The 18,587-nt window shown below is 33.6% G+C and overlaps 7 protein-coding genes across 8 annotated transcripts; 4 read left to right on the top strand and 3 right to left on the bottom strand.

Moving 5' to 3' along the window:
• The first annotated feature begins 293 nt into the window (after window positions 1–293).
• Window positions 294–856, top strand: LOC119635987 (OCIA domain-containing protein 1-like). Its single transcript, XM_038031053.1, has 2 exons — window positions 294–433; window positions 493–856. The coding sequence occupies exons 1-2, from the start codon at window positions 376–378 to the stop codon at window positions 720–722; spliced, it is 288 nt and encodes a 95-aa protein (XP_037886981.1). The 5' UTR covers window positions 294–375; the 3' UTR covers window positions 723–856.
• Window positions 857–926: 70 nt separating this feature from the next.
• Window positions 927–2,488, bottom strand: LOC119635986 (cytosolic non-specific dipeptidase-like). The gene is made up of 4 exons (XM_038031051.1): window positions 2,297–2,488; window positions 2,139–2,206; window positions 1,805–2,069; window positions 927–1,038 (listed from the first exon to the last, which is right to left on the bottom strand). The coding sequence occupies exons 1-3, from the start codon at window positions 2,372–2,374 to the stop codon at window positions 1,835–1,837; spliced, it is 381 nt and encodes a 126-aa protein (XP_037886979.1). The 5' UTR covers window positions 2,375–2,488; the 3' UTR covers window positions 927–1,038; window positions 1,805–1,834.
• A 1,282-nt stretch (window positions 2,489–3,770) lies between these two features.
• LOC119635831 lies at window positions 3,771–4,783 on the bottom strand. Its single transcript, XM_038030838.1, has 2 exons — window positions 4,499–4,783; window positions 3,771–4,435 (listed from the first exon to the last, which is right to left on the bottom strand). The coding sequence occupies exons 1-2, from the start codon at window positions 4,575–4,577 to the stop codon at window positions 3,771–3,773; spliced, it is 744 nt and encodes a 247-aa protein (XP_037886766.1). The 5' UTR covers window positions 4,578–4,783.
• A 1,424-nt stretch (window positions 4,784–6,207) lies between these two features.
• On the top strand, window positions 6,208–7,863 carry LOC119635718 (F-actin-capping protein subunit alpha). The gene is made up of 4 exons (XM_038030697.1): window positions 6,208–6,662; window positions 6,911–7,080; window positions 7,146–7,319; window positions 7,383–7,863. Exons 1-4 carry the CDS (start codon window positions 6,422–6,424, stop codon window positions 7,656–7,658), a joined length of 861 nt encoding a protein of 286 aa, XP_037886625.1. The 5' UTR covers window positions 6,208–6,421; the 3' UTR covers window positions 7,659–7,863.
• Window positions 7,864–9,200: 1,337 nt separating this feature from the next.
• On the bottom strand, window positions 9,201–10,412 carry LOC119635747. Of its 2 annotated transcripts, XR_005247101.1 has the most exons (4): window positions 10,193–10,412; window positions 10,002–10,127; window positions 9,689–9,940; window positions 9,201–9,627 (listed from the first exon to the last, which is right to left on the bottom strand). XR_005247101.1 is itself a non-coding variant. In XM_038030741.1 (3 exons), exons 1-3 carry the CDS (start codon window positions 10,341–10,343, stop codon window positions 9,789–9,791), a joined length of 429 nt encoding a protein of 142 aa, XP_037886669.1. In that variant the 5' UTR covers window positions 10,344–10,412; the 3' UTR covers window positions 9,201–9,788. The 2 variants fall into 2 exon arrangements, 1 of the variants encoding a protein (XP_037886669.1); XM_038030741.1 differs by having other exon boundaries at window positions 9,201–9,940.
• Window positions 10,413–10,462: 50 nt separating this feature from the next.
• Window positions 10,463–12,801, top strand: LOC119635748 (39S ribosomal protein L54, mitochondrial). The gene is made up of 3 exons (XM_038030742.1): window positions 10,463–10,660; window positions 10,731–10,888; window positions 12,620–12,801. Exons 1-3 carry the CDS (start codon window positions 10,558–10,560, stop codon window positions 12,779–12,781), a joined length of 423 nt encoding a protein of 140 aa, XP_037886670.1. The 5' UTR covers window positions 10,463–10,557; the 3' UTR covers window positions 12,782–12,801.
• A 439-nt stretch (window positions 12,802–13,240) lies between these two features.
• On the top strand, window positions 13,241–17,186 carry LOC119635765 (probable chitinase 2). Its single transcript, XM_038030766.1, has 4 exons — window positions 13,241–13,376; window positions 15,616–16,075; window positions 16,149–16,396; window positions 16,456–17,186. Exons 1-4 carry the CDS (start codon window positions 13,298–13,300, stop codon window positions 17,112–17,114), a joined length of 1,446 nt encoding a protein of 481 aa, XP_037886694.1. The 5' UTR covers window positions 13,241–13,297; the 3' UTR covers window positions 17,115–17,186.
• Window positions 17,187–18,587: the final 1,401 nt, after the last annotated feature.

Below are 18,587 nucleotides of genomic sequence, written 5' to 3' on the forward strand. Positions count from 1 at the left end.
TTTCTAACTCGTTTTCAAATTTGCGTTACTATAGGTAGTCAATAAAATAAAAATGCCAATTTTTTCCTCATGAAAAATAGTGGAATAAGTAAATAAATCGCTTTTTATACCAAGTCCTAAGAAACGTTTTTAGTTAATCAACCTTTTTTAACTTATTTGCCATGAAGTGGTAGCTTAATTCGGTACGAACAAGTCGCAACCATTATAAATAGGTCATAACTATTACATTTGTTAACAATCGGTAGCTTTATTCGTTACAAGCAGACGTCAATTCACGTCACTGTCTTTTTAAGTCCTTTCGCCTCAAACGCAGGGGATATCTATTCAGACGAACACCTGCAACCCGTTAGTAAAGGGAATGCTCTGAATTTGGATATGGAAAACCGTCCCACATATGCCGGTCTGGATGACACTTACCGACCTACCCTAGACAGTAAGTAGAATGACAAGCAAGCGTAGAACCAAGCACTAGCAAAAATGTTGAATATATAGGTACAGCTCAAAATGATCCAGATATACCGCTAGAACCCGTCAAACCAGGTATGACTTATGAAGAACTACGTCAACGTAATCGTGAGGAGTACGAGAAAAAACAACAAAATCCTCTTTCATCCCCTTTGCCGCCCAATGCACCTCTAGTCATACGTGAAACTAAGGCCACGCCTCATGAAGATCCCGTTAAAAGGGTCCGCACTAATAAATACGGTGATCCTTTGGAATGAATTAAACTTATTGAAAGATAAGGATACTGTGCGCGGCACATAGAGCTTATCTAAATTTAATTGCAAAAAGTTAAGATTTTTATTATAAAAATAATTTTTGAACAATGTATAAAAATACGGAAAATACGCGGTTTAGCTACTAAATAACATTTTTGCCGGTAGCTTCTTGTAAAGTCAATGTGACGGGTATAGAACCATCTTCCCGAGTCATATCCGGTTCCACTTTAAAAACGTGCTTTATAGCCTTTTTAGCGGCTTCATAATGCGGATGATTTGGATTCTCAGTCCAAGGTTTTCCAGCACTAACTAAATTCACCTAAGTATTTGAAAAATAAACAAACAAGAAAGTTATATTCCGCGGTGGTCGAATCTCGCATACCCACCACCACTTCGTTTTTTGCATCCTACTCTTCAAGTTCTTTCATTTGATAGCTGTATCGTGGTGTCTATCATATTCATTTCAAATTAACATATTTTTAGGCAGATAATATATCTTCAAAATAGTTTTAATCATTCTATCTTCTTTGCGTTATGATAAATAAGCACAAAATTTCAAAAAAATGAAAAAAAAATAAAATTTAATTATTTGTATACTTATGTGGGTGCATGGCCGATTTGTCCCCTTTTCACACGTAGAGAGTAGAGTGCTTCATAATACAGATGTGAAAAATTTCACTTTTCTAAGTAACGAGCAAAAACTCATAAATTTTCGTTAAGAAAAGTGGACTTGCGTTCAGTTTACACTCCACTGCGTTGTTCTCTTCTGAACAACGTTGGACCATTTTCAATATCAATCTGCGTGAAAAAATTTCCAATGTTTCTACCAAATTTGAAGTCGATTTCTTCATTTTTGCGACTAGGAGAGTGCCAGCAATACATAGCACATAGACGAATAGACATGGCTAAATCAACTCACAATTTCACGCTGATCAAGAATATATATGCTTTATAGATTCTTTGAAGCTTCCTTTTGGGTGTTACATATATTATTGCAAAAAACAAGATGGGTATACCCAAATCTTACAATGGTGGATAGAAAAAATTGGTTCTCTTTCCAATATCTGGAAACCAGCTATATTTACCGTCATTTTATTGGGCGAACCGCACTCAGCCTATTTTTTGTTCAAGTATTTTATAACACATTCAGTTACATGGTCGGGGTCCTGATTTGGCACTAAGCGCATAGAAAAATTTCCGATAACTTTGGCAGGTATTACTGTTTTTGCACCCGGCTCGTAGAAGGCTCCTTCAATGCCGTGAATAGATAAACTGGGATAACGCCACTTGTGCATTAACAATTTGGTTTTGTCTTCATTGTGCGGTAACTTTTCGACACCTAAATCCTTCCTGCATGTATTACGTAAGGCAAAAGCATAAAACTATTAAATAATTTTTCAATTTTTTACACTAACTCACTTGTAATCTTCAACTTCGTAATCAATTTTTTTATACATGTCATTTTCATTGTGTAACAAAGGGGCGATCTGCAAAAGTTAAAATCCTTTAAAGCAATTTGATCCTTTAACTCAGTCGTTACTTTCATAGTAGTAAGGACGTTTACACTAGAAACTTACATCTCTTTCAATGCCCGGTATTAAGATGTTCGTATTTTTATCGACCAAAGTGCTTAATAGCCAACACAAGTCTGGCATGGCTTCATGTGCTTTTACCGACTAAACATGCGCTGGAGCTACGACCACACCACCGATTTACCGCATATGAAAATAAACTTTCTTATGCCGCCTTTATACCCTCTCTTTCTAACTACTTGCCTATGCCAAGCTGTCGATTGCTATTTGCGGCATATTTTATATATTTCAAGGGAAATATTAAAAAAATGGGACAAAACATCTGTAAGAGAGGATGCAATTAACAATCATCTTTGCTTTCTTTAATAAAATTTTTAACCCATATTATCCCATTAAGTAAGTAATATCGCAGAACCATGTCCTTGATTTTGTACAAAAATTTGTTGGTGTTTTTCGGGGTTGGCATTTTCATTTCTTAAGAAATGTTTATTGTGTATAAATGTATATTGTGTATTCTTTTATGAGATAATATGAGTTAAAAAAATACTTGGAGAACTTTTCTGAAATCAATATTTGTGTAGACGTGTTTGTTCAATGGCCTTTCTATATTTATATGAGTTTAAATGCCGTAACATTATCTCAGGCAGTAAATTCTAATTAAACTCTACTGGCTGGGTTGATAAAAACAGTTATGCTTTTTTTTCGTTATATCCCCTAAAAATTAAATAGATTTCTATGTACATAGTAAAACGACAATGAAATTATGTCTTTTTAGTAACACTTTTGAATAATGCAATTGACATACTCTTCATATATCTTGTGCAATAGATATATTTTTAAAATGGAGACTATTCTCTAATTCGCTGCACTTTTGTAGAACGTTTTTGATAAAATATATGTGACGGCGAGAGAGATATATTCTTTACCAATTTTTGATGATGTTGTTTGTGTTGCTCGTAATACGATTTAGATGCAAACGATTTATTACATATTTCACAGCAATATTTGATTGAAATCGCATTATCATAATGATATATATATAACAGATATTTTAACAATTACATGGCTCGCGAGAATTCTACGAAATTCTTATATTCAAGAAAATACTCAAGAAAGAAATTTTTGTAACACCTCACAAGGTCGGGCTTCAACTACAATAGGAAATTTTTTCTCTCAAATAGCCCTCAAAAATACATAAAGGAAATAGGCCAACTTTTTTGTATCGGCAAGCAATTGCGTTCCTTGTTCATTACTCATAAATTACAGCAGATAAATCTACAAAAATTTGAAAATCGAATAATATTCCATGAATATATTTTGTTTTTGTCTTTATTTATTAAAAAACTGCATTCTTATGTGGAATGAATATAAAAAAACACTAAGAAAGCTATAAACAGTATAAGTATTGGAAGAGCAAAAAGATACAAGAAAACAAGGATAAGTAAAAAGATATCGAGACGGTTTTGAATTAAAAAAAACCAGTTCCGTTGCTTTTACACAATGTAATATAAAGTCGTATTTATTTCTTTCTTCTTGAACTAGTATAAGTATGACTTAAGTCCGAGAGCCGCCCCCTCTTTGGTCTATTGACGCCTGGTGTACTAGTCGTAGTCTCGATTTGACGCGAGGTTCTTTCCGATGTCTCACAAAGTTGAGGGGGTGGCCTATAGTTAAATTTCGGATGTAAGGAAAGCGCATACCTTTTACGACACACCATTGGGCCAGACGACAATTTGCTGGTGCTGGGAGATTCGTTGATTTTTTCTTCTTTGCCTTTTTCGCACATCGCTTGAAAGCCTGTTTTGTTGGTATTTTTTCCAAACTTGGAATGCATACTTTTAATCGACATTTGAGCTTTTATGTCTTTTAGTTCAGTTTCATAATACGTTTCTTGCAAATTGCCTTGAAATTCTCTTAGAATATTTTGTACGGATCTTTTGCTCTCTTCCGATATGGAGATTTTTTTACCATTTGCTGTTTGAAAACTCGCAGAAACAAGCGAACTTTCATCTCGATTCGCTTTACTTTGCACTTCTTCCGATTTGTTTTCAATAAAAATTTCATTCAGGCCAACTGCATTTTTATTGACTCGCAACTCCGGCCGTTCTCCTAGTCCTAATGCAACTTTAGTTTCGCTGAGCTCCAAGTTCTTAGAGCACCCACTAATATTGTCTCTTCGGTTACCTTTAAAGCCAATTAAAATAATAATAAAAAAATAAGCATAATGAAATATGAGGAATATCATACCCTGGGCTATCTGCTCATTTACTGGCCTATAGTTAAATTTCGGATTTAAGGAAAGCGCATACCTTTTACGACACACCATTGGGCCAGCTGACAATTTACTGGTGCTGGGAGATTCGTTGATTGTCACTTTGGTTACCTTTAAAGCCAATCAAAATAATAATAAAATAATAAGCATAATGAAATATGAGGAATATCATATGACAATTCTTCCTCTTGCTCATACAATTTAGGGTTGCCAAACATTGCTAATGCGTTCGATAATATGAATATATGGAAAGAATTGACTCAAAATGTTCAAAAATAGGGTAAAATCGAATGGCACGCCTATAAAAATTGTATAAAACTATTCAGGAGACGTACAAGGGGAGATGAATACATATTTTTTATACATTTATATATACAAGATTATATATTATATTTCAAGCACTTGTATGAATATATGGAAAGAATTGACTCAAAATGTTCAAAAATAGGGTAAAATCGAATGGCACGCCTATAAAAATTGTATGAAACCATTCAGGAGACGTACAAGGGGAGATGAATCAAGCACTTGTATGAATATATATAAAAATTGTATAAAACTATTCAGGAGACGTACAAGGGGAAATGAATGCATATTTTTTATACATTTATATACAAGATTATGTATTATATTTCAAGCACTTGTATGAATTTATGGAAAGAATTAACAGAAAATTTTTCAAAATAATTAACAATAGATTAATATGAGATTTTAATTTTTCCCAAATAATCCCAGTTTATATATTACTAAGATAACTAAAATTACTAAGATATATATCCTTATAAACTACGAGCTTTTGGGTTTTCCATGCCTTTAATATTCTATGTAATCTTCTATGCAATCACTGCCTGTCTTTGTTATTGTGATTGCCGAAAATATCATGTATTCTGTACATTATATATACATATATATTATGTAATGAAAAAAGCTGCTACTTCGTAACTTTGGGCTGATTAGACACTCGGTCGGTTTGCTAAGAACCGTTTTTATAAAACGCTGTCACTAAAAAAAAATGCTGCTCAAAACTTAGATAAATCTAACCAAACAATAAATCAAAAAAGATACAAATTGATGGATATTGTATTCCGTAACGATCATAAACCGACTACGCCTTTTTGTAACATTCAATAAAAAGGTGTTAACAGTTTTGAGGGGGATATTTTATTGCGCCCAGAGAATAGTGTTTACATCTTCACCCTATTTATTGTTTCTGTTTCAGTATAGAGAAAAATAAAGGTTTCATTTCAGTGGGCTTCCCCCAAAACCATTTTCCGGTACTCAGTAAAAGTTACGTGATTTTTCGTTATAAACTCTCAGTTACAATGACAATGTTTAGTTTCAATATTAAATTAACATTTTTTCAAAAGTCAAGTTTCAAAGCAAAATCTGCATTTTATACTTGGATACTGCAATTTTGACTCTAAATTCGGAATTTAGCAATAAAATGCTATTAAATTTAAAATAACGCACAAATTTTATTAGAATGATTTCTGTGGAAGAAATTATGGATGGATATATATATCGCCGAAGACCATTTTTCATAATGTTAACTTTCACAGTAATGTTATCTCTAGAAACAATATTCTTTTACTGAAGTTGGCAACATTTGCTTTGCAAAAGATTTGTCATCCAACTATTTGCAAAAAAGAAAGAAAGATAGGAAAATATTAATAAATGTATAAAAATATTTTATTATTTCTGCAATTTTCGTAGTGCAGTTTAAGATTTGATAAGTCACAAGTTACACGTTTTTTTTATAAAGACTCTCCTCTAGTAAACGTTTAAAACAAATTCAAGTTGTATTTCACTGCCTGACCATATACATCCATAAACATATATATATACTTTATATATATATATCTAAAACATAGAAAATCAAACATAAAAAAAGGCAAGAAAACATGGAACAGACACAAATTAGCGATGCCGAGAAAGTGCGTATTGTGTCCGATTTTATACTGCACGCTCCACCCGGTGAATTCAATGAGGTATTTAATGATGTCCGGGAATTATTAAAAAACGATGCCTTATTAAAAGAAGGTGCTAATCACGCCTTCGCACAATACAATAAAGATCAATTAACACCAGTTCGCATTGAGGGCACTGAACATAATGCTGTGATTTCTGAATATAATGATTTAGGTAAGTACTAAATAATTTAATTCTGTTGCTTTCTTTTAAAAAATGACGCAGGAAAAAAATAAACAGTTCGCCAGTATTTCGTGTATATAAGAAGTGCAAAAACAAACAAACACAAAGGGGATGGAAAGTGTTTTGGTTATTTAATCGAGTATATAAACATATCTGTTTGTATACATTTGCCCTAAATATTTTTTACTTAACTGAGAAATTAATTTTGTTGGTTTTTTCTTTCTTATCGTTTATTAAAGGTGGTGGACGCTTCTATGATCCTCGCACTAAGCAATCCTTTAAATATGATCACTTACGCAAAGAGGCAAGCGATTATCAAGATGTGGAACCCGATGCGATTGCAGAGTCATGGAGACAAGCTTTGGATATTGAGGCATTAGCATACACAACCAGTCATTATCGTCATGGCGTACGTAAAATAAATTTAAAGCAAATGAAAAACTGTCATTGTACAAGAATTGTTATTTTGTATAGGTCTGTTCTGTTTTCGGAAAATCACAGAACGGTCAAATTGTTCTAACTGTTTGTATTGAAGATCATCAATTTCAACCGAAAAACTACTGGAATGGCAGGTGGCGTTCGCAATGGCATGTTTCTTTTCAGGCGGGCACTAGTAGCGCTGAACTAAAAGGCGTTTTAAAAGTGCAAGTAAGGAAGATGTTTTTTTAAAAAGTTACAAAGCGATTATTGGTCGATTCGTTTACTAATTAGGTGCACTATTATGAAGATGGAAATGTTCAATTGGTTTCCTCGAAAGAGTGTCGCGAATCTGTAGTATTAACGAGCGAACAGCAAATGGCAAAGGAAGTTGTACGTTTAATTGAAGAATCTGAAAATGAATATCAACTGGCTATATCCGAAAACTATCAAACCATGTCCGACACAACATTTAAGGCAATGCGACGCCAGTTGCCTATTACCCGGACTAAAATCGATTGGACAAAAATTGTTTCATATAGTATCGGTAAAGAACTGAAAACGCAATAAGGATTAGAAATGGCGGTGCAGCCGCAGCCAATATATACGACAACATCTACACCAACAAATACACCGATAACCACTAAAATGTCTGTAGAAGCAACAACAACAATAACATCATCATTATTAAAAAGGCCGACTAGTTTAAGGCTTGTATAAAGGAAAAAATTTAATAGGAAAACCAAAAGGAAACATTAAGCATGAAATTGTTAAGGTGAAAACTTTTAGCAAAATTTTTTGAAATGTAATAATATAAACATTAATTTTAGAAATCGAAAAAGAAAAAAAAAAGAGAGAAAAACAACGATTTATGTTAAAAATTAAGTGAAATCCTCTAAGGAATATTAAATGGTGATGATAATGTTGTCATTTGGCATTTTAGAAACCCCCCCAAACAAACATCAAAACAATCAGTTTTTTAATTTCTTTTTAAAGCACCTCTTTTTCTCCTTTACATGTAGATTTTTAAAGAATCGGTCATGTATACACACCTTTACACTTAAGACGAAAAGGAATTCGAAGTTTAAAGACCGACATTTTTTTTTATCAACTTAATATGTGTTTAAGCAAAGCATGAAGGCAATATATATCAAGCAAAATTAAAAAAAAGTCTTTAAACAATTGTTTATGTGCATGCATATGCTAAGAAAAATTTCTTCTAAAAATCATAAACCTTAAGCGATGATATTTAATTTATAGTACGCTCTATATATTTGTTTTGTATGGAATTATATTTTATATATGTCTTCTATGTTTTCCTTTTTTTTAGATATATTTACGTATACGTATACGCGAGCTTTTATTATTTCTTGAAATTTGTTAAAAAGAGAATATCACGTTACAATGTAAGAAAAAGTCTTTAAACACAAAAAACACCTATTTTTCTCATCTTCATTTTTTTCCAGATTCTTCTTATAATCTGAAAAAAAGACTTTAACTAATTATATACAAATTAAAAATTCTATGCAAACATAATGAAAATAATAATATAACAATTCTAATGAAAAAGATAAAAATCAATTAAAGATTAAAACATTTGAAATTATTAAAAATTATAGAAAACAGCATATGGGTTTTTAAATATTAATAAGCTTTTACAGGGTATAATATGTTTGTGCGGACGTACGTAACACCCAGGAGGGATTAAGAAAGATCCAACTTTTAATTATACCGATCGATTCAGAAATGATTCTTTGTCCTTGGGTCAAAATGCGTCATTGCAACAAATTTCATCAATATAAAATTTTGGTCTATAGTTTGAACACAAATTTTCGTGGCCAGACATCAGACAGACTTCAATCGATTTAAAAAATGATTCAGAAATAATTCTGAATCGAGCATTTTTAAAATTTCAAAAGAAATCTTGCAGTATTTTCGCATGTATTGGTACGAAAAATAGTATTCGATTGCGGAAATTTGTTGAACATCCTCTCATATAAACATTCCTAAGGAAAGTGAATTTGGACCACGTAGGTCTATTTTTTGGATACCACCGCATATAAGGTCTCTCAGCAAATGTAAACCTTTATATGCGAAGAGCATTTGTTAATGTTTTATGATGAAAATCTGTTTACGGTTGTAATTTAACATAAAGATGAAGCGGACCAAATTTGAATCACATCGGTCTATTTCTTACACCTCGCTCCATGATGGATCACGCCTGTGATGTTTTGAAAAACTTCTAAAAAGCGGGCTTTTACGAAAAGCATGAAAATAATATCTAGTTACTGGTGCATTATAAACAAAAACAGTGAATAAGTTTACTAGACGAAGTGGCGTAAATCGATCGTTTTAATAAAAGATGGGTCTATTTCAGGCCCTTCTGGATGTTGTATACAGCTGCGCAAACTATCTATACCACAAGTATGGCATAAGAAATATGATTTCGAGCTACACTCGGCATAAGGCTGAACGAGATTAAGGGATCCGCTAATTGGCCTTTTGGACGTTTGTGAATGCTTAGAAGCAGTTTTCCTTTCTACAAGCATGGAGTGCGAAATTTACTGTACCCATCCCCAATATGTTCGACTTTCACATACCTTTCAATTCTTTTCTCAAAATTTCATAATTTTCGATTTTGTAGGAACAATTTCTTAGCTTAGTGACAAACATACATATTTTATCAACAGAAGTATATTGCTATTCTTGTAGTGAGGCAGTAGGTGAAGAGCTTTCGCTTATTGGTTTTTTAAGTATAAACCGCTTATCTGGTTCTGCTTTAATTTCCAATTCTAAACGATTTAACAGCCAGCCAGTTTCGTTGGTTCGTGTCGCCCAGAAATACATTGTGCCTGCAATTAAATTAAAAGTTCCTAAATAGCCTTGACGATCCATTGTTGTAAGATAAATAACCTCTGTTTTTGGAGCCTTTCACTGCTACTTCAAATTGTGCCGTCTGACCATCGCATTGATTACGTTTCGGATCACTTATATCGAAACCCATATCTTTAATCGGTTCACCCAATAGATTGACGGCTCCTTGAAAAATATGTAATTGAAACGTTTTGATTTTACAAATTACACTCAGTTAGATTTTAACTAACCTCTATGTCCTCTCAAAGCACTGAAAGCTAACCGAAAATAGTCAGTATTGCGTATTCTTTCTTGAATTTTCCAACGCATGTACATAACACTTGAAATGCCAGCTACGCTCACATACACAGCTATTTTTGCTAGAGTTTTATTTGAAATCATATTAAGCTTCACTTAGGTTTGTTTATTTTTGAAAATTGAAAAAAGTTTACTTTAATAAGAAAGTACAAATCAAACAGCTGATTTTGGTTTACCTCACAGCAGGCACAGCTGATTTATGGACATCAATCGTTTCATATTTTCTAGCAGACTTGTGTGTGGTTGAAGGCGTTTCTGTCCTTTCCTAAAAGCTTACAATTAAAAGAAGGCTTGAAAAATGAGTTTAATTAATGTTTTAAATAAATCAGTTTGCTTTATAAGACAAAAAGCTTTTATAAATAGCGGCTTAATAGTTCGCTGCAATTCTAAAGGAGGTGCCGGTAAATAATGTCTATTCCAACATATTGTGAATTTATTCATAAAATATATTCTTCACATCGTTGGCTGTAGGAGCAGCAACAGCTACTAGCGCCGCTGCGAAAAAAAAGAAAATGGGGAAGCTTGGTCCCATAATGGAAAAAAAAGAAATACCGGTTGAAACCGATGTGAACAAATTGGTAAATTATGTTTGCGGCAGTAACATAAATAAAACTGGACAAGATATAAAAGTAAGTAAAAATGTGACATCTTCTTTTGTCCGAAAACGTAGTTTACATATTAATATCTTTTTGTGCAAAATCATCAAACGAAACAGAACCAAACCCTGACTATTTAATAAAATAAAAAAAAAACCAAAGACGTGTGCCTTTGGAACGAGGGTACTATTTGAAGGAGCCTATCTCAATTTTCTCACTCTACAATAACTTTTAGTGATATTACGGACTAATTCCCTTTCATCACATTGCTTGGTTAAATATTTGCAATATATTTGCAATTTTCTAAAGATAGCGATTTCGTTTTTTAACCTCTTCAGAGATGATTTTTCCTTTTTTTTGCTCTATTTTCTTTTTTATTTCTATTATATCAACAAGCACGTGAATGTTGTAAGTAGTGCATAAATTTATAAGATTTGTATGTATGTCTCCCATTGAAAGAATGATTTAATATCAAATTTTTTTTCTCTTTATTCATGGTATGTGGCCAAGGGCGTCAGCCGGTTAATTTGTATAAGAAAGTTTTGCTTCCAAGTGTACTGTGCAATGCGGAAAGCCTGGTTCTGCCCTATTTGATGAGGGTAGGACTAGGATGAGAGCTACATTCCTCATCCCCATCCAGAAGCAAGCTTCAGAGTTCTCTTAAAATATATATGTTCTTGATCAACACCAAATTCTAAATCACTTTGAGCGTGTCCATCTGTCTGTTTGGGTAATGTCTGCAGTTAACTTTTCCCCAGCTATTGGTAAAAACGTAGAAAGTTCTTGTAAGCGTCCTGTTTGTTATTTTTTGATCGTTCTTGTAGTTTGCATCAGTTTCTACTTCTTTGCGCAGTTTCTTTATCTCTGAACAAAATAGAGCGGGATTTAAGAAAAACGTGCCCTTGACTCTCATCGTGGCTAACAAAATCGCAGTTTCTAAGAAGTTTTGCTCATCTTAGTTATTATACAAAAATTTATTCCGAGATAGTTATAAGATTCTCTAACGTAATGACATTTCCATCACATTTATGTACATATATTACATTTTTTTTTGGCGGTTTCTAGGTTTCCTGGTTCCTAGTGTTAAATGATGAAACCGATATTGAATATTACAGCAAAGCTCATGAAATAAAATCAAATCTGAATGGATTTTTTTATTCGTAACGGTTTTCATAAAATTTTACCTCGGCTTGAACTAAATTATGTTTGTTTTTCTTACATTTATCGCAAATCAAAAATAAGTATACTCTAAACTACTTGCGCGGTATATAAATTTGTGAGGATGTATGCTATATGCAGAAGGACGCGAAATTGGCCCTAGTTTTATGATACCGCTTGATTCAGAAAGTGGACCTAAAAGTGGTTTTGATTCAATCTAAGCTTGTGTATCCGTCTACTTATCTGTCTGCCTGTCTTGTATTTTTATGTTCCACTTATAGGCCATTTTGGAAATATTTTGATAACATTTAATACACCGACGTGATTTGGCTGAAGGTTGAAAGCTATTGAAAATGCTTCAGATCGAAACGAAATGATGTCGGGTATCTGGTGGTGGGTCGCGACCTACTATAGTGTTTTCATTTATTTTTTTTGTATACATTTACTTGAGAAGTATTTGTAAGGTTTGATTAGAGGCTACTTTGCAAGAGGCTCCGATGCAAATATTAAAGATTTTGTAATTGGGAGATGGGATTGTGTAATTATGTTACATTTGCTGGTAATCATTACTACATCATCGATCATTGGTTTTTAATTTTCTTTTAGCTGAAACCCGATTCTGAATATCCGGATTGGCTATGGACACTTAACGTGGATCGTATAATACCACTGGAAGAAATGGATCCAAATACTAAGCAATATTGGAGGCGCTTACGAAAAATGGCTTTACGACGCAATAATCAGTTATCTAAATTAAAAAGATTCTAATAAAATTTTTTATTTACTAAAAAATTATAATTATCATAAATAGTAACAAAAAATGTACAATATTTTTATATAAAAAAAAACGAATGAATATATTATTGAAAGTAGCAACTCTTTTGTTGTAAAAATTGCATTCGCTGGTATTTGACCTCGTAGTATAATTTTAGATTTATGTTTCGCCCCAAAGGCAGTAAAACGAAAAGAAAAATTTGCACTTTCTCAGTATGCTTATATTGCTTATCATCGTTGACTGATAAAAGAAGATCACTATCATTGTACTCTCATTAACAGGGTAAACCTTTCTGATAACTTTCTTCTTTCAAGATATGCTTTTATCGATTTTAACTGTTAACTATAAACAACTTGTTAAGATATCATGTTTTGTCTGAATATTCCACTTAACATCTATGAGCAAGCCGAGCCTATAAATACTATGACTCTAAACGAAACTTTTTCAGTTCAATTCTTATAAACGATAATAATCGCGAGGAAATAACTTTTCTGTGTAATTTTTAATAAATGCTGTTAATAAAATGCTTAACTCTGTTGTTAGTATATTTGTGCGATCATCGATTAAAAGCAGAAGCTAAGGAAAGAAGTAAGCTGGAGTGCTGGAATTATATTTAGTGTTTTGTTTGTTGTTGTTTGTAAGAGATCCGTTAAATTTACTCTAATGCCAAGTAATAATGTGATTCAATTTTAGATAATAAACTCTGTTTTTATCCTAAACTTTAGACTTTTACACCTTGCCTTTAAATGATCATATTTGCGAGCGTACAAAGCAATTGTCAACGCACAGTAAGAGCAAGTATGCTCGGAATATTTGAAAGTAAACGCTTTCTTTTCCTGTAGAAAAAATCATTCGTGATTTATCGTTTCAACACAAGCAATTAAAAACTCTATAGCGGAGCATGGCTCATCGTTAGATGACCAATACCATCTTACAGCTATTCATATACTTTTGAAAATAAGGCGTTATGTAGGCAGTGTTCGTCCTTAGACCAAAACTCGTGATTTTGTTAAATTTTATCGAAATGCCTCAAAAATCCGCCCTTTAGGAAAACAAGATAGACAGATGGACGGACGGAGAATCGTAGATTAATTCAGAAAGTGATCCAGACTTGATCGGTATAATAAAAGGTGGGTCTATCTCAAGTCGTTCTGGATGCTGCATTCTTCCTCTCAAACTTAATATGCCTTGTACCACAAGTGTTGTGCAAAGTAAAAAGCACAAAATCAAAGACAAAAAGAGTCAGAACATAACTCGAAAGCGATTCCTTTTAAAAAACTCTTGACATAATGACAGTGCCTTAGATCACTTGTGGTATATTAAATTTTGGAAAAGGTCTGCGTAGATGAGTAGACATGGAGGGAAGATACTTTATTAACGATGCTCATAAACTACAACAGACATGTGACATAAATTTCCACTTTTATGCTATAAAAAGACGAAAAATCAGTCACGCCCACGCAATATTAGAAAGTATGGAAATTATGGAGTTTTCTTTAAAAAAAAAAAAAAAAAAAAAAAAACGGTAATAGGTATAACAGATTTCGATCATGACCCATTATAATTTTCTTATTTAGCTAACTTTCAAATGAGATTGCGAATAAGGGATAATTTTCAAATTTCCGAATATAATCAAGTCCTTTTAGCACGATTTTTAATTTTCACTTTTCGACTTGAATAACCGGAATAAACCTGAAGCAGACACTTGGACGTACAGAAATTGAATGAAAATGGCATGTCAATAAATGAAATGTAGCCCTTACGGAGGAGGAGTGAAATCATTTGATAGAGTATGCAATCCATATATAAGATAAATCAAAAACATTTAAAATCAATTAAATTCAGATCAAAAGTAAGAAAATTATAGTCGGCCGCAACCGAATTTTTTAAACCCATCACCGTTTTTTTTTTTTTTTTTTTTGCAAGAAGGCTACAAAATATGCTCTCTAATATTGCGTGGTGGCGGCTGACTTTTTCTCTTTTTATACCCTCCACTGTAAGTTGTAAGTACACGCATTTTATTTTTGCCCATAATGTATATAACACCAAGAGGAAGCTTCAGAGACCCTATAAAGTCCATATATATTCTTGATCAGTGTGAAATTCTAAATTCATTTCGCCATGTCTAGCCGTCTGTGTGTCTATGTGGAGTGTAACTAACAAAAAACAAATCCTACGCGTAGTAAGGTTAAATTCGCGATTTTAAACCGATAGTATATCTGCATGTAAGGAGTGCACAAAATAATTTTCAATATTTTATCGTGTTTAACTTATGAGTAGGAAGCAGAAAACTTCAAAAAAGTAAACAACAAATTAAATTTTGATGTAACTTTTTATGGGCTTGACTGATTTGCTCTATTCTTTTACATCAATAATTCTCCGCAAAGTAAATGAGGGAAATTTTATCCACCTATCTTTTATAATTGATGAGTAATGAGCAAAACCCCAAAAATTTCTGCTTAGAGAAAAGGGGTTGAGTTCAGCTTGGGCACTACTGTGGGTATGCGCTTTGAACTATGTATCCCATTTTCAATATCAAGCTGCGTGCAAGAGTTGCCAATGTTTGGGCCACATTTGAAGGCGATAGCTTTATTTTTGCGATCAGGAGAATGTTTATCAAAGACGGACAGACGGACAGACGGACAGATGTACATGCTTAGATGAGTTTAAACCTGGTGCTATTCAAGAACATATATATTTTTTATAGGATATCTGAATCTTCCTTCTGTATGTTGCAAACGCTTTGACAACATGACTGTACCCTCAATCCCTTAAATTTAAAGACTTGTTTTCTCTTCCTGTTTTTATACACTGCACTTTTTTTCAGAGCATGTGATTTGTTATCATGGCACTTGGTCCGCATACCGCCCGTCTTATGGTAAATTCGATGTCGCCACCGATATTGATCCCTTCCTCTGCACACATCTAATGTACGCTTTCTTCGGGATACAAGAAACCGGTGAATTGCGTATCATTGATCCATATCTGGATTTAGAGGATAATTATGGTCGCGGCAATATCAGAAAACTTAATTCTTTGAAGATGAAAAATCCAACATTGAGAACGTTGGCGGCGGTCGGTGGATGGAATGAGGGCTCGAAAAAGTTTTCTATTGTAGCTGCTGATCCCGAGAAACGAGCAAGATTTGTACAATCGGTGGTAGAATTTATACAAAGGCATGGCTTTGATGGTCTTGACTTGGATTGGGAATATCCAAACCAACGTCATAGATTAGGCAACAACGACCGTGAAAACTATATCGCATTACTGAAAGACCTAAAAGAAGGGTAAAATTTTGAATCTTTTTTTTTTTTTTTTTTTAATGAACAACGAAAACGATTTGCTTTTTGTATTGTTAAGGCTAGAACCATTTGGTTACTTGCTAACAGCTGCTGTGGGTTCAGTGCAACTTTCGGCGGAAATGTCTTATGATATCCCAGAGATGTGTAAATATTTAGATATCGTTAATGTAATGGCGTACGATTTGCATGGTCCTTGGGATAAAGGGGTGGGAATCAACGCTCCTTTACATGCCGGTTCAGCGGATAACACCAATTACACCAGACAGCTTAATTTAGAGGCGATTGTCAAATATTGGCTTAGCAAAGGTAAACGTTCAATCAAACGGTTTTCCCAAATAACTTTAGATTGACTTATCCTCCTACAGGAACACCTCGTAATAAATTGGTTATTGGTGTCCCATTTTATGGACGTACTTTTAATTTGGAAAATCCATTACAACACAATGTGGGAGCACCTCATATTGGTCGCGGGATACCGGGCTCATATTCGAGAGAGCCTGGTGTAATTGGTTACAATGAATTGTGCGAGCTTTTCCAGAAGGAATCGGATCAATGGCATTTGGATTGGGATGAGCAACAAATGGTGCCCTATGCTTATCGTGACAATCAATGGGTTGGCTATGAGAATGAAGAGAGTATCGCCTTGAAAGCCGATTATATTATCGCAGAAAATTTGGCCGGCATTATGGTCTGGTCCATAGAATCGGATGACTTTCGTGGCATTTGCAGTTCGCGACGTTATCCTTTGCTTCGTCTAATAAATAATAAAATTCATGGCGATTTGGTACTGGACTTGGAGAAAGATGTCAAACATGAATCTGCCTCTCTGCCCTTAATTGATTCAAAATTTATTAACAATTTCGGGTGCGATACCGAAAATGGTTATGTTCGCGATTTAAAAAATTGCTCGAAATTTTATTTTTGTGATTCTGGCTCCGCGTACAATTTTGAATGCATTTCGCCCTTGAAATTCGACATAAATATTTTAGCGTGCAATTATCCGAACTTGGTTGATTGCAACTGAACATAAACTTTCCGCACTCCCTTGATTGAAATACCTTTAGTATAAGTGAATTTTACAATAAAGTATTTTTTCCAACTATTTTTTTTTTCTTAATAATAAATTGTAATTTTTTACAAATTTCTTTCTGTTTATGCAAATTTTGGAATTTTGATTCAATTCATTATTTCAATCCCTCGGTTAAAAAATCTTCTTCTCGTTTGCTGTAAGTCAAAAGCCAGGCAACAGATCCAATTCTTTTTTTTTCATGATAGTTGAGCAAGGCCGACCACTGAACACCTTACACTGTTTCGTCTAATATAAATTTTCATTTAACGTGCTTGATGAAGGACCAAAAACTACACCACGTTTCCGTGAAAAGGATCCTTCACCATTTTTTCGCCATCAAAATGTGTATGGTCATCCATTTTGTGGTTCCACAAGTAAACGTACCTAGAACACACTTCTGAATGAAATTTGGATCACATTTCTTTTTTTTCAATATATTGTTTGAAATCTGCCCTTATTTGTAAAGAATACATACATCGCCGTACAGCATACAGAAATTGTGAAAACTTATTATGGAAACAGTGAATCCACGATTATGTCTCTTGCAAATGGAATGAAAATCAATCATTGGATTAAATGATTTCATAAATAAGGATTTGTGCCCCTTTGGTGTAAAGAAGAAGCGTCTGATGTTCTTAGCGTGTTTTTTTGTGTAGGGAAACCATTTTTTGGACGTAGTTTCTAGGCGTTGCAGTTATCGGCAATGGAGAAGGCTAGAAAGATATGATAAACGACTTTTTGGAGCAAAAATTAGATGCTTTCGATTTGGACCATAAGTGGCTTCAATAAAATGTTGTGGAATCTCCAAAATGCCACAGTTTGCTACACAAATCGAGCGTAATAACTCTATTGAATTTTTCACTTTGAGGTTATGTTGCGGCACTGCCTCACTCCAATAAACCGTGAACTCTCAATGACCTTGTTTACAAAGATTGTTCTTCTTATTACTGAAATCAAAGCAAACTTTTGTGAAAAAATAGCAAGCACTTGGGTTGCAGGATTGAATTTGCTGAATTCGCAGAAGTCCAGAGTCCATCATTTCCATGAAATCGTTTTTAAAAAAGTAAGAAAATTATATTTGATCGTGAATCTTTTATACCTTTCACCGTTATCCTAAAAATGCAAAAAAAAAGTAAAAGAACTATATTTTCATAGCGTCTAATACGAAGCGAGCGCGAACGATTTTTCCTATTTTCAAAATAAAGGAGTTGCGTTAAGTAGGCGTGTGGGTGCTGTAGACATGTCCTTGCAAAGCGGACATGGTTGAAACTGGCTCGATTTCAATACCAAGCTTCTGCCAAATTTGAATTCGATGACGGCATTTTATACCGCCAAGAGAATGTTTACTACAGACGTTTCAAGCAGACAGATAATCGGACATACTTAAATCTATTATACACATTGTTGGATCTCTGAAGCTTCTTTTCA

The sequence above is a fragment of the Glossina fuscipes genome, unplaced genomic scaffold, assembly GCF_014805625.2.
Source record: "Glossina fuscipes isolate IAEA_lab_2018 unplaced genomic scaffold, Yale_Gfus_2 27, whole genome shotgun sequence".
Classification (NCBI taxonomy): Eukaryota; Metazoa; Arthropoda; class Insecta; order Diptera; family Glossinidae; genus Glossina; species Glossina fuscipes.